General features: G+C 35.1%; 1 protein-coding gene across 2 annotated transcripts; it reads right to left on the bottom strand.

The window, feature by feature from the left end:
* Positions 1-1,529: 1,529 nt before the first annotated feature.
* On the bottom strand, positions 1,530-8,321 carry LOC127834924 (5-hydroxyisourate hydrolase-like). Of its 2 annotated transcripts, none has more exons than XM_052361055.1 (4): positions 8,080-8,321; positions 4,618-4,751; positions 3,857-3,989; positions 1,530-2,230 (listed from the first exon to the last, which is right to left on the bottom strand). In XM_052361055.1, exons 1-4 carry the CDS (start codon positions 8,251-8,253, stop codon positions 2,141-2,143), a joined length of 531 nt encoding a protein of 176 aa, XP_052217015.1. In that variant the 5' UTR covers positions 8,254-8,321; the 3' UTR covers positions 1,530-2,140. The 2 variants fall into 2 exon arrangements, with proteins under 2 accessions (XP_052217015.1, XP_052217024.1); XM_052361064.1 differs by lacking the exon at positions 8,080-8,321 and adding an exon at positions 5,909-6,145.
* Between the last annotated feature and the right edge of the window lie 7,919 nt (positions 8,322-16,240).

Genomic DNA, 16,240 nt, shown 5'->3' with positions numbered 1-16,240 from the left:
TGAATAATACGCTTGATACAATAGCAAATCAATAAACTTTATTCCAAAGTTTGAATGTAACTCTTCTGTGAAATAATGTTTCTGTCTAAATAAAATGACCCCTTCATACGGACATGTTTACATATACCATATTTACATTAAAAGAGCTGTAACAAGCAAACAGGCTCAATTTTTCTTGTTCTTGTCAGAGTTTCCGGCACTTTTGTTTCTAACCAAACTGTTTGCATTGTAAGCAGGATCTTTAATATATCAACAAAATTTGTATTTTTCTATTTTGCAAAATATGGTACAACATTCATACATATTGATTTTGAGTGGAAACCAGTTTTCTTTATTTTCTACTAGTCACCTTTTTTGTTAGCCTTGACAATATGTGCCTTAAATGCAAATAAATTAAGAAATTATTGTAAAATATGTGTTTGAGCTCGCATCACAATAAAACAACTCGTTCTGAAGACATCGAGTCAAAACCATGTTTAAGTTACAGTGGCTTTTACCTTTGTCACAACCATTACATGTGCAATCCCTGGATGAATCAATGAAAATCGAATTTGATTACAACTCCTTAATTGCTTGTTAATTAACTAAGTGTGGTATATGATATGGAAAGCAAAAACAAGGCATCAATAGTTAGTAGCAATGACCTTGAGCACACCTGCAATCTATAAAGAAGTTTTGATAGAGAGCCTGTATGAATGTAGTGACAAAAGCTACAATTGTTTTTTACATGTATTTACAAAGTGGAATCCACTTTTCTATTAAAAATACAAGTCAACTAGACCTTGACCTCAATGGCATAACATGCAACACTTTACTAGCAAGAACTGATTATTCTGTATTTATTTATTAATTTTATTACAAAAACTTAATATACGCTCCAGTAATTGAGCAAAATATACTTGCTATATAATTACAAAACATGGACTTGACCCCGACCACCCCATGTGTCTTATCAAGAATTTCATTGGAATACATTTGCATTAGTTACAGTGACCTTGACCTTAGAACCACCCATTCAATTATCAAAGGCGAAATGGGTGGGTGGATCTTGGTGCAAGGTATAAAAATATGAAGTCTGTGTAGCTTATATGTAAAAGGACCTTACAGGTAATTATGAGAAATGTCAAACTAAACACAGCCTAGGAAGGGTGTCATTGCAATATCGGGAATATGTTTTAATTTTGAAATATCGAATAAGATCAACTTGGCCAATGGGGTAATTTTCTACCTAATAAAAATAAATCTTAAAAGTGTGAATGAAATCCATCAGAACATTTGCTCGCCAAAAAATTTTAACCTAGCTTAGACAACTAAGCCAAAGCCAAGTAGAATAGCTTGCTTTTTATATGAAAAAAAGGACCTAAAAACAGTAAAGTATATTCTTCTACTGAATGCAAAAGATTTCGCTTAACATTGCAAGAGCAATCAAATAAAAGAGTTTCAAACACAACGCATTTATTATAGGTAAACATCCAGCCTAACTTGGATACTAAAGAATCGTAAGCAAACTGAATAACACAAACAACCAGTGAGTTTCCTGATTAACTTTTAATATGATCCAAAACGATTCCATTAACATAACAAATATGGTATAATTGTACAAAATACTAAAATCACAGATAGTTTCAAAATGCAATTCACTGGTTACTTACAAAGTGTAAACAGCAAATAAACAATTACTAATGCTTATATTCAATGAACAACGAGAGTCAAGGGCTATTGTTACACTGTCCTAACTGATTGTTGCTGCTTTTTAAAATTTCTTCTGTGCCATGACGTCTGCTTATATATAACGCTTCTTTATAACATATACAACATAGGATATATACTAAATCCTATGTAAGACTATCATTTACGGGACTTGCTCACAGATTTCGTTGTTTTATTAAAGTCTGTCATCGCATGATTTGGCATTTTTAAATGGACAAGACTTACATTTCTGAACTACAGATCTCTGTTTAATAACAAAACAAAAAAAGCAGAATTATTACTTTCCGTTAAGCGACCATATCATTATCACCGAAATACATTATAAGTGAGAGAGGCACATCATTTATGAATATTATAAGTTATTACTAAGATCTTAACGGAAACGTCCCAGGGCTGTTCCAGGATAGACAACAGTGGTGGGTTACAGGAATCAACTCCCCCTGTAAGTGCTGTAGCCAAAGGGACTCAACAACAGAGGAACGTGATAGTGTTGGGAAGGGTCCACAATTCGAAACACAACCTGAAAGGTAGGAAACTATCAGTTAAAGAAAACCCAGCCTTAAATCAAGTACATTACCAGAGGGGGTAATCACATGACAGTCAAGATGGCGACGTCCACGCCGAGACAGTTAATTTTCGCCGTTTAATACCCTTTATTACTCGTGTTTAAATTTTAAACGACGCTCACTTTCCAGCCATATCAGTAAACAAGAGGGCAAGATGGCCCTAGTTCGCTCACCTGAGAGGAGTCGGTTCATTCAATCTTTACCAAACGTCAAACTTGACCTAGATATTGTCCAGACAAACATCCTGGTCAAGTTTCATCATTATTGAACCAAAACTCTGGCATATGGAGTGATTTTGTTTTGTAAGATTTGACCTGATGACCTATATTTTGAGTTGACCCCCCCTTACCAAACATCAAACTTTGCTTACAAAAATAACTATTATGACCAAGATTCATAAAATCTGAAACAAAATTGTGACCTCTAGAGTATTTACAAGGATTTTGTATAATATAATGAAAATTTGGACAATCTAAGGGCAATAATTATGGCATTAATTATGTGATATATATAAAACCAATCTTTGTACCAAGATTCATGATGATTGGGGAAAAAATGTGATTTCTAGAGTGTTCACAAGCTTTTTTTACTATATAAATATAAGAAAACTGCCCCCGCCCCCCAGCAGCTATGTTATTCAACTGACCGGAACCATTTTCGAACTCAACTCTCATATCAAGGAACCAAATGTTGTGACCAAATTTCATGAAAATTGGGCCAAAAATGTGACTTCTAAAGTGTTCACATGTTTTCACTATATACATATCGAGAAAAATGCCAAGCCCACTGGCGGCCATGTTTTTTCACAGATCTGGACCATTTTCGAACTCGTCTGAGATATCAATAAAACCAATGTTTTGACCAACTTTCATGATGATTGGGCAAAATTTGTGACTTTTAGAGTGTTTACAAGGTTTCTCTATAGCCAAATAAGGAAAACTGCCCCCCCCAAAATGTTCTGACCAAATTTCATGAAAATTGTGCCAAAAATGTTACTTCTAGAGTGTTTACATGTTTTCACTATATACATATAGAGAAAAATGACCCGCCCACTGGCGGCCATGTTTTTTCACCGATCTGGACCATTTTCGAACTCGTCCGAGATATCAATAAAACCAATGTTTTGACCAACTTTCATGATGATTGGGCAAAAATTGTGAGTTCTAGAGTGTTTACATGGTTTCTCTATAGCCAAATAAGGAAAACTCCCCCCAACCACCCGGCAGCCATGTTTTTCAACTGACCGGAACCATTTTCGAACTCAACTCTCATATCAAGGAAACAAATGCCAGTAACTTTCTGCCAATATGGCTGGAAAGTGGGTGGAATTTAAAACATAAAACAAGTAATAAAGGGTATAAAACGGCGAAAAATACCTGCCTTGGCATGGACGTCGCCATCTTGATAATCACGTGGTTACCTCTGTTGGAGCTTAAATATATTGCAACTGTTATTATTTACATAAACTATACTTTAGAAAAAATCTGAAAGTTAATGTTAACACCTGAAAATGAATTTGGGTAACTATAGAATATTTATCCATATAAAACACAACAACATAATGAGTCTAGTGACTATACCTCAACATATGGGTAAAATCCTGAAGTGTTTTGATTCCTAAAGTAGCCATCTGTATCGAAGTGCAGTTTATAAACACCAGGCTGCCACTTACTTCCCCTTAGAAACCCACCTCTACCATCATTGTTCGTTTTTCTGAAAAAAAGAACACTGACACCATATAAAACATTACCTAGTTGTACATAATTCATATACATTATTTGAGTAAGTTAATTAAAAAATAAATATTAAAAAAAATATGTAAATACCCATATATCAACTCTTTCCCACTTAGGAGCAAAGTGAAAATGGCTATGTGCAAACAGCATAAAACCAGAACAGCCTGCAAGTAAATCACAGTATGTTCAGGTTTTATGCTGTTTGCTGCTCATCAGTATCCAAGGTTTGGATATGAAGCCTTAAAAACTTGAATCTGAATCTGGTAAGAAAGGTCTTAAATTAATTATAACTTTCTAAGGGACTACAAATGCATTAAAATGAGTATCTAAGTGGTAAAGGGTTAATTAATATGACCTGTAACTGTACATTTACATTGGTAGCACTAGTAATAACAAATCATCCTGAGAGTAAACATTCTCTGAGTGAATCAATAGAACTTTTTCAAAAAGAAGAGCAACTATGCAGAGAACAAATAATTTGCTGACAAAGAAAAGTTACATTCAATTTTTGCATAAATAACATCAAATTCCTGTGATTGGAATACACTCAATACAGTAGGTTAACAAACTGTATATAAGTAATAAACATAATAACAATCCTGTACCCTTTCTCCACAAGGTCAAATCCATTCTGAGCATTCTGAATGTAGAGAACCATGGCCACATTAGCTGCAGGCAAGCCGTTGGATGTGTCCAGGACATGTGTGGTCAGAGGAGGGACTGTGTCAGCCATTGTGAGCTGGAACAGAATGTTAATGATTATATACAAAACAAGTTTTGAGTACCAAAGTCTAGAATCTATAATGCTTGCTAGAATTATAAGAATATGTAAAATAGAACAACATATACATAGAAAAAAAGAGGACCATTCTGATGGGTTATTTTATGACAAACATGGAATAATTTCACTATGTTATAAAACATATATCAAATGCATTTTGCACTTTGCTACATATGCTAAATTATAACATGCTCAAAACTTTGTTTAGGCAACATAACTAGTAACATACAAAAATGCCTCTAATTTGGTAAATTTTGTTTAAATTAAGTCAAATTTTCACATTAATATGGCAATCATGAGTCAAAAGGCTAAATTTATGCCTAAAGGGAAAATATATAACTCTTGAGCAAGCAAAGAAGGCTTGGTTGGTCATTTTCAGCTCTGGTACTACTTAAATGTACCCCGGGTACTCTTAAGTTTACTTAAATCTACCCCGGGTACGGAAAAATATACTAACACATACATGGCCAATTTAGACTGTACCTGAGTATTATTTCCGCCTTAGATCCGATGCAGTAAAACACGCTGCGGAATACTAAACAAAATTCTTTTTGAAAATAAACTTCCTCAACATGCTTTTTCGAGCAGGAATTTCGACAATATAGAGGCAATTTTACAGTATATGGACATACTAAAATATTACCATATTTTTTTTTAAAGCCGACAACGACCAATTTAGTGTTAGAATTCCCGGGTATGTGTTAGTATATTTACAATACCCGGGGTACATGTAAGTATACTTAGGAGTACCCAGGGTACATGTAAGTAGCACCCGAGCCGACAAAGACCAATCAAGCGCAAATTGAGAAATCACTTAAAAGGGTGACTAAGCCGTATCTATCAGCACTACACAAAAACTAAATGAGATCAAATTCAAGTGGTTATTTATAAGTGTAGTTATTAACTTATTAAGCTATGAGCCTAATTGTAAAATACAGGGACCTATACAAACCTATTTTTGTATAGGTCCCTGTAAAATAGAACAATAATCATAAAGACGTAAAGTGTATTATCCGAATACTGTTCAATTTGGTGGGAGCTGAAAATATAGAATTAGTCACAACACCATGACTCATATTTATATAAAAAAAAAGATACTTAATTAAATTTGATACCGTTTTATTTAAATCAATAGTATTGATGTGCCCCGCGGTAACTTGAATCCGTTTCTGAGGAGTTGACATTAAAGTGGGTAGTCGCGATAATATGTGACACTCGGTTACACGGTTATGCACCACTGTTTTAAACGATATGCGAAATGAAGTGTTCAGAGACCACGAATATACATATAATACCGGTATATTTGCAGAATAACAAAATCAAATATAGAGCGAAAGTTAAATGGTACAAATGTACTGAATATAAATTGTTGAACAAATCACATGATCACTGTCAACTGGGTCATGCGTGTTGTGTATCGTGTTATTTCTTAAAAGTTGACCCAGCATTTGTTAAAATATTGCAAGACATATACATTTCCAGAAAGGAAATTCATTTCTGCGTTGAATAAGACCGAGATCGTGAAAATCGCTGCAAAATTTATGAAGATATGGCTGTTCAAAGCGATGCACCCCGTTTTGGGCTGATTTTGAGTTGCATACCTTGTTATACAGTATATATATATATTTGATAGTGAAATATATTTTTTTTCAGAAAAGTTAATTTTTCGTTATAATATGATTATTTATCATTCAAAATGATGTTTTCACTAATTAATATCATAGCCACACGCTAACCACCTGTGGGTAGATGTAGCATATTTAAATGAAATTAAAAGGTAATGAGTTTTAAACAAAAATATTTGATAAATGATAAGGTTCTTTTAGCAGTCTATTAAGTAACTTAGACATATCTGTGTGCAGAAGTTTGTTCAAGACATGTTGTAAATAGAGACGTAGATAACACTGGCAGACAATACTACTACTACTACTACTACTACTACTACTACTATTACTACTACTACTACTACTACTACTACTACTACTACTACTACTACTACTACTACTACTACTACTACTACCACTACCACAATATATGTGTAAACGTCATTTCGTCATGTATTCTTCATTAAACGAGCAGTTGCTAGTAGTGCATATGCTACATTTCTGTATTTGAGTGACGCAGTAGGTTTAAAGTCAGTATATAAAGTTATGTCCGTGAGAACAAACGAAAGTATATCATTAATGCTTATTTTTCAGTTTATTCCTCGGATTGATGATATTTTTAGGCGTCTGTATAATATGTCTTAGATAATACCTATTTAGCTCTTTCAGTGCGGGAACCGAATTTTGAAGGCCTTTGCAAACAGTTTGGATCCAGATGAGACGCCACAGAACGTGGCGTCTCATCTGGATCCAAACTGTTTGCTATTCTGATAGTATTCTTTGAAAAAAAATCGAAGAAAATGCTTATTTTAGAAATTCAGCAGACGACACTTTAGCAGACGACAAATTTCCCAGCATGCAAAGGGTAAGTTTAGCTGGATAGGAGCTAAAATCTCTGAGCTTTCGTGGGAAGGACTTGATTTTGCTGTATTTGAATTACATTGAGAACGCTCCCTGAATGTGGGACAAACCCGTGACCCCCTCGCCCCTCTTCCGGTCGCAAGGGGAACACCATATTCACTACACCAACTCGGCCTTAGATACCAATCCACGCATGCAATGCATGATGTATAATACAATTATTTGAGATAATAACATCAACCACATCATGTCTGTCCGGCTAGCGCAGTGGTTAGAACACGCGTTTCTAACATTGGCGACCCGGTTTCAACCCCCATCCCCGGAAGTATGTGAGTTTGCTTGATAGTCGCCATACCGGACAGGTGCTGGTTTCTCACGGGTACTGCGGCTCTTCATGAGCACACGATAAAACTTTCTTACATTAAATTCAAATCGCTAGAAAGTGCAGCTATACCGCAAAATTGGTCGAAACATTCGTGAGTAAAGTATTTAAAAAAACCTGTCTTTTATGCACTAGCTGAAATTTTTCAGAACAATTGTTAAAAAAGTTTTATTTTAAAGCACCACTTGCTGTTTACATCAATAAACAACTATTTGTGAAACCCATAAAGTCGCGTGATCGAGCATCCTGATAAGGTAGAGGTGTTGAGACACACTTCGGGTCCTCACACAATGTGGCTTCATGCGCGCTAGGACCTTATCAACTTTGATATAGACACAAGCAACCGCATCATGCTATCAAAAGCACTACAGACAACAACAAATCAGCCAACCACACGCTACTTTAGAGCACCAAAACGATTGATTGTAAATTCACTTACGTGTTTAACGTATGTTTTTAGACGTCCAGTCGGGTTGCCATGGATATTTTTATCGGTTGCAATATTATCCGTGCCGACATCATGCAAGCGAATAATTGTCACCTTCTCTTCCTCTGTCTGCATGTTCACGTCTGCTACCCGAGAGATGACCGTATCCCCGTCGCACCAGGGCATTGCAGATAGGCCCACAAACTACACTTATCGCGGGCAAAACGGAGTAACCAGAAAGACTCATTGAAACTTGAAACAATATTTGTTCTTTAACTTGTACGCACATTTTTCAAACTTGGCAGGATTTTATCGACGATTGCCGGGTAAGATCCGCGCGAAAATCAATGCAGTCGCATTTTAGGGCCAAAAAGAAATTTGTCAAATCTTAAAACAAACAAATCAGAGCGATAACCAAAATTGCAACTACGAACGCATAATCTTTTCTGATCGAACTTTTCCCCATGACATGGAATTGGAAGTGTCTAGTATTCAGAAGGGGAGGGCACTCGTACGTGTTCGATTATCATTTCCTCACGAGTTACATCCCTTGAATAATTAAAGCTGGCTTTATTCTTCGAGTTAAAGGGATCTTTTCACGCTTTGGTAAATTGACAAAATTGAAAAAAGTTGTTTCAGATTCGTAAGTTTTCGTTTTAGTTATGATATTTGTGAGGAAACAGTAATACTGAACATTAACCATGCTCTAATATAGCCATTATATGCATCTTTTGACGATTTTAAAACCTAAAAATTATAAAGCGTTGCAACGCGAAACGATTGAATAATTTGGAGAGTTCTGTTTTTGTCGTTAAATTTTGTGAAACTACGAAGATTGCTTATATAAGGTATAAAATACGTCAAGGTTGCATATTCGGCGGAATAGCTCAGTAGGCTAAAGCGTTTTTACTTCAGGACTCTGGCAGGACTCCAGGGGTCACTGGTTCGAAACCTGCTCCGGGCAATGTTCTTTTCCTTTTTTTTATTTTTTTCTAGATTTTTTACTGGAGCTTTTACGATCCAATGTTTACATTTATCAGTATAAAGCATTTAATTAATAAGTTTAAAAAATGCCAAAATCTGTGAAAAGGCCCCTTTAAAACAAATCTTGCGCATAATTAACGAACGAGTAACCAAACATTTCGAATATTTTCCAGATAAAAGTATTTTATTACAAATAACCGAATGTATCTCACAGATAATTTAATTACATTACATTTCTTTCCCAACGGTCGCGTTCCCATCTCCTCTGTAGTGGGCTAAGACATAAGACACAACTCATTAACGTGGCGGTTGTCACGCGATAATTACCTAAATTGGATCAATTTATTTCCAAAATTAGGGATGTCTAGTATATTCTTTTCTATATTTAGAATATTTCTTACAGAAATTTCTTTACGCAAACAGCGCAGACCCTGATGTCTCATCATGCGGCGTCTCATCTGGGTCTACGCTGTTTGCCAAGACCTCTTTTTCTAGACGCTAGGCATAAGTGGGTTAAAACGCATCGCATTATAACACCTATTTAATGATTTTGTTAGCATCTGCAAACATATGACATCTGTGTAAATAGCAATATGAATAGTTCACAATATAGCAATCAACGTTACTAGTGTTCGGTCTTTCCAAATTTTGATGAGTTAAATATTATACGCATATGGTTCTAAAATAAAATGTACTTTTAATTATAATCTTTTTCTTTTGAGGATATTCTTGTCATTGTGCTCATATCAGTTGTGTTTTATGAAAGCAAATATTGCTGAATTGCACTTTATGTAAGTAATTTATTTTTCGAAAATAACTAGGAGCGTTTGAACTCAATCGACACATTTGTAAAATGTATACATGTATTTATATTTCCATACTGTAATTATTCTTTTTTTTTTCTTGTCATTTTTGACATAATTAAACTTTTGTGTCGTGTCAAAACATTTCGATACAAAAAGATATTCCCACAATGCTGTGAACGAAAATGTAGAAACACACTGCTAATTTACCTTATTGGTAAGATGTTCCTATATTCACCTGCATAGCGTCTAATCATGATTGATTGAGTGTGCTTTCACGCCGTTTAGTATTTATTACTAAAAGAATGGTTTGTTATCATTTAACAAGAATTTCGTTGGGTTTGATTTTGTTAAACAGAACACTATTAAAGACTGTGCTTTTGCCACATTATTCAATAGCTCAGTAGGCTAAAGCGTTTTTACTTCAGGACTCTGGCAGGGCTCCAGGGGTCACTGGTTCGAAACCTGCTCCGGGCAATGTTCTTTTCCTTTTTTTAATTTTATTCTTGATTTTTTACTGGAGCTTTTACGATCCAATTTTTACATTTATCGATATAAAGCATTTAATGAATAAGTTAAAAAATGCCAAAATCTGTGAAAAGGCCCCTTTAAGATACTGTGGTAAGAATCATTACTTTGCCGCCAAATAAAGTATGCACATTTTGATATTGTTTTCTTTAACGCATTTAATTACGGCTAAATATTCCGAAAACCGCTCATATGTATTTTGGAAGTCAAGTCATAGCTGTACTTTTAGTGTTCTTATTTCGATTACTTAATTAATTATCAGCTGAAGACACCGTCTGTAACCGGAGTACATGCCTTTTTACGCAAATAACGCAACTGCAACAGTCCAGTGACTTTCTCGCGTGTGTGTGTTTCATCGCGTCAGACACAGATTAATTAATTTCGAAAAATATCAGTTGTAACCGTAAACACTGGAGCGGCTAAATACGTATTAAACCAGAAATACATTTAATATACGTGTATTTAATAAAAGAAAAAACAAGGTCGCGCAACATAGCTGTTTTTCCGCATACAGATGACACGTGTGAGAGGATTTACTCCCTTAAGCGCAATATCCGAAGACTGTAAAATATATGGAGATATTTGTACCGGAAGTGTCAATCTCTTTCGGAGCCTTCGGGTTTGAGATTATATGCATCGGTTCCGTGTTCTGATACGAAACAATAATCGTTCAATTATAACAGGGGACCGAACTCGAGCATGAGTTTGACCAAACAAGAAAATAAAGCAGTAGCACATGCTTAAAGGTATATATGGTCGATCATTTTTAACAGGTCAAGAAACCTAAAATAAGCCTACAACTATATGTTTTTTAAACATGCATAGTCAAACTCTGATTTAATTTGCGCAATTGTACCAGAACGTTTGCAATTGTAGCGTGATTTGATCGAACATGAGAATTTCTTTGGTGAAGTAATCTTTGTACTAAACGTGTAACTTCATCTTCAAACGTCAAGCGCAATTAGATATACAAGTCATAATACAATAGTGAAAATGCGGAAATAGCCATTGTTCAATATTTATATGCTAAGTGTGACCATTTGTTCAATCCATGTGATTTAATGTTTGCCTATAAAAGGGGTGTAAATGGGGTGAATGAAATTTAGGGAGTACCAGTAGAACACAGCTAAGCTATCAATAACGCTCGGACCTCTGACTATTACGTCAAATAAATGCAATTTAGTTAAGTCAACCAAGATGTGTCATCGACGATGACTTGTCTATCGGTTTGTGTGGCATCTGGTTTGTTTTATCAAGATCAAATATTTGCCTTCGGCGTTTTACCTTGTGCTGCATGCATAAGGTCACACAACTGCGTTTTGTTCTCGAATTCCTAATAAGGTAGAAATCAAAACAACACCCGTTCCTCGTTACATAAACAATTTCGAATGAGCGCTTAGGTACACAAATTAACATTTAAAAACGTAACGCACATTCCAACGTTAAAATTCCATGTATATCCCAGAAGATAGAATACATACTTCAAATGCGTTTGTGTGCATGTTAGAAGAATAAATCACCCTCTTGGGACTTGAACCCGCCATATTGTGGTATTAACAGAATGTAATCAACTGCAGTCTTGAGCTGAAGAATGTCTGGAGGCTGCACTAGACTGTCGATGATTGCAGAGTAGTCTTTTCCGTGACAAACCAATGTGAGGGTTGCAGTCTTCGCCAGGTAGCCATATTGATCTCGATTGAGGACCGAGCACCTCATTAACTTAAACGATGTAAGTCTGTATCAAACAGACGCTCTTCGGTAAACAGTTGACAATTCGCTACGGTGTGTGTTGCAGTGACCGGCGAGAAAGCGTTCTTGTAACAAGCATGTACATTTAATACGGAGAGGAAGTACATTTTGCGATAAATCATTGGATGGATATAAAAATAAATATATTCCTTGTTGCACTGTCGTAAAAATGAACTTTATGTTAATTTTTAATCATGACTAAACCGAGCGGAATTTATATTATGTTATTGTTGATGGACTTCCCCTGCGCAGGTAAGTAACATGATTCAGGAATATCACATTGCATGTATGGTATGCTGTAATACTGATCGTTATATTTCAACAATAGTGTAACATTAAATATACGTTTACCATATAGTTACTCAGTTAGCATTACACGTGAGATGTTATATATACACCCTCTATACAAATATAAACGCCACATTCGTTCCAAAGTTTATAGATAGATAAATACATGCAATTGAGAGTATCTGTTTGAAAGCATAATCATTCTCATCAGTAAATCCAGTAGGCCCGGAAGCAATCTTCTGCGCAGTTAACTTCAAAGTATAAAATCAAAAACTCGACAATAATCTCCGCGTACAGCGCGAAAACAAAAAGCGAAAAGCATCTGTCAAGAAACTGATTACGGTATTAAACCTCAACTCAAGTTAGTTCAGCCAGAGTGCGTCCGACGTGCGACAGATGCATAACATGGTGGGCAAATGCACAGCCTGGTCATGTCTTTTTAATTGATTTTTTCTGCAAACATTTTCGTTGTAAATTAAGTAATTATACAATGGTTTTATCTTAGTTTTAATATGCGTTTAATACTAAAAAACTATTGATAACTTACCGCGAATCTGAACTGCTTAATGCAAGCATTACGGTAATAATATTCAGCTACAGACATGTTTAGTATTACTGAAAATTGAACCTTTATTAAACACAATATACTTTGTTTGCCGCAAATCACGTACGATTTTAGCGTTTTAAACTTATTTGGAACATATGTGCAAAACTGATTTGACTAGAGCCGATGCATGTAGACCATCATCATTCAACCGCAAAAAAACTTTTTTTAAACAGGCTGGTATTTTCAAATACTAAATGGAAGATTACTCTTATCTCTATGAGTATATAATCAATATCAGTATATCAATATTTTATATTCCATATACATAATTATGAACCAGAAATATCCATTGACTTCGTCGATATACATTTACATGGTTTCTGAACTGTTCTTGCTACCGTTGAATATCTGTATACAATCCGTTCGTATCCATATATAAAAAGTTTGCATCGTTAGGACTCGTGCAACTTAATCAGTTGATAGTAACGATCTAAAAAAAAATCATTTAATAAACAAACTCAAATACAGTATAAGTATGTTAACATGTGTTGAACAATTAACTAAATTGTACCATTATATGCGTAGTTGCAACATGCGGATTTCACGTATGGTTTCAGGGTGGCTAAGGATCTCCAAAAAATGGTCAGAAAATAATCGCTAACTATAATCTTGGTTTCTTATCTTTCTTTACGACATTATCGTAGTGTCAAGTAATGTCGTCGCAGGGTTTGCCGGTTATTGTTCGCCGTTAGTGTTGGACATTTTGCCGTAATTACGACTACTTTCTAAGGCTTCTAATAAATCGTGGAGCTAATGCCTGTACTATAACTCTGTTCATTTCCCATTATGTTAGAAGAGATAATATCATCCAATTTCAAACGGCATCACATTTCACTTCGTTGTTATAATGGTAGTTTAGTACGGTGGCATAGAAGTGACATTCACTTCTCTTTTTTAAAATTGATCTCCTCTTTTTTCTATCTCGTGGCCACGAGTTAGCTATGTCGTGGCCACGAGATAGAAAAAAGAGGAGTGCAAAACTAAATAAAAGCGGCGTACAATTAAAAAAAGAGCGGTGCTTCTCTTTTTTTAAATTGCTCTCCTCTTTTTTCTATCTCGTGGCCACGAGTTAGCTATGTCGTGGCCACGAGATAGAAAAAAGAGGAGTGCAAAACTAAATAAAAGCGGCGTACAATTAAAAAAGAGCGGTGCAGTAAATAAAGGCAGAGTGCATTTTCGCTATCTCGAGATCCCGAGTTAGTCAGCCAATCAAATTTTGCGTAACATGTGTAAATATTCTGTACGCATATATATAGCTGGTCAAAGCAGGCAAGGCTCTGATATAACATAACATACTACTATTAGTACTACTATTACTGCTACTACTACTGCTGATGTTGTTGTTGTTGCTACTGTTACTACTACTACTACTACTACTACTACTACTACTACTACTACTATTACTACTACTACTACTACTACTACTACTACTACTACTACTACTACTACTTCTACTACTACTACTACTACTACTACTTCTACTACTACTACTACTACTACTACTACTACTTCTACTACTACTACTACTACTACTACTACTACTACTACTACTACTACTACTACTACTACTACTACTACTACTACTACTACTACTACTTCTTCTACTACTACTACTACTACGACAACTACTACTACTACTACTACTACTACTTCTACTTCTACTACTACTACTACTACTACTACTACTACTACTACTACTACTACTACTACTACTACTACTACTACTTCTACTACTACTACTACTTCTACCACTACTACTACTACTACTACTACTACTACTACTACTACTACTACTACTACTACTACTACTACTACTACTACTACTACAACTACTACTACTACTACTACTACTACTTCTACTACTACTACTACTACTTCTACTACTACTACTACTTCTACTACTTTTGCTACTACTACTACAAGTACTACGACTACCACTTCGACGACGACGACGGACGACCATATGTATGAAATGAACATATAATTTAGAAGATATGTCATGTCGATTATAGATGTTTCTTTTATTTTATAGGAGCTATATACACCCGTTATGCTTACGAATTTCCAGCAAAGTACACACGTTTGATTTGTGCAAGATGAAGTTCATCGTCCTCATGGTCGTCTTAGTCATCATCACCTCCTTCTTCCCCCTTTTCTTCGCCTATTTCTTCTTCATCATCTTCATTATATGATCGCCATCAAAATTATTAGCAGCAGCAGCACCACCACCACTAGAATACCCTCAGTGACGCACGTTCAGGATCCATCGTTGACCAAAAACAGACTGTCAACGTATAGCCAAAATACGTTGATACTACCATCGATACTGCGCTGTAAGACTTCATCAATTCATAATTATGATACCATAGCAACAATGACGTGTTTTGATTATTATTATTATTATTATTATTATTATTATTATTGTTGTAATTAATTCACAGAGCTGATAATTAGTAATTGTGTGGTTATTAAATTAGTTTTGCATCAGACACCGATTAATAGTTAGACTAACTATTATGGATTTCTGAAAATACAATCGTGTTATTTCAAACTTCGGTTGCAATAGAGGTTTTATATTGGTTTTATGTCAAATGTTTATAACAATTAAGCATCGACCGACCCTCGTCAGTTGTCAGTTTTTTTTTATCTCGTTCGCGTTCGCTCGAAATACTTATTCATAATGTTTTTATAGTTCAATTGTAATAATTGCATCAGCATATGGGCGTTGCTTACATACTGCGGACCACAAGTTACTATTTTATGTAAAGCATTAATCTAGCCATCAGCATGGAAAACTTATTTGTAGCTTAATAACTAACATATGTATGTGCAAATCATTTCATAATTATGTTTTTCATAATTGTTGCTCATTTCATATATGTTTTATGAGTAATGTGTTATGTAAGCCTGTGTTAAAATGTGGAAAAAATGACCATCTTCACGCATATGACACACGGTCCTAGGCTTGCGCGTTCCTTATGTGATAAATTAATTAGCTATTAGTATGATACTAATACGATTTTTTTTATCTAGGCGATTAGCACCACGAAGATACGTAGATTTATATCAAAATCTCTGTTCACATAATCGTGCAAATGGAGCTATCACTCGTGACACGGGGCAGATCTTGATGTTAAAACAAAGATCTATCAAAAGACATAAGTGTTTCGTGTTGATCTTTTGTTTACACTCTTATAGTTACAAAATCCTATTG

This window comes from Dreissena polymorpha, chromosome 1 (assembly GCF_020536995.1).
Source record: "Dreissena polymorpha isolate Duluth1 chromosome 1, UMN_Dpol_1.0, whole genome shotgun sequence".
Lineage (NCBI taxonomy): Eukaryota > Metazoa > Mollusca > Bivalvia > Myida > Dreissenidae > Dreissena > Dreissena polymorpha.
The sequence above is the reverse complement of the archived record's forward strand: the minus strand, read 5'-3'. Positions and strand labels throughout refer to the sequence as shown.

Bases quoted from the DNA above. Each gene is read 5' to 3' on its own strand.
- LOC127834924 (XM_052361055.1), bottom strand. From the start codon at position 8,253: ATGCCCTGGTGCGACGGGGATACGGTCATCTCTCGGGTAGCAGACGTG. The intron at 4,752-8,079 runs GTAAGTGAATTT...ATTCTGTTCCAG, and splicing joins TAAAAACATACGTTAAACAC to CTCACAATGGCTGACACAGT. The intron at 2,231-3,856 runs GTATAGTCACTA...CCTACCTTTCAG, and splicing joins GATTTTACCCATATGTTGAG to GTTGTGTTTCGAATTGTGGA.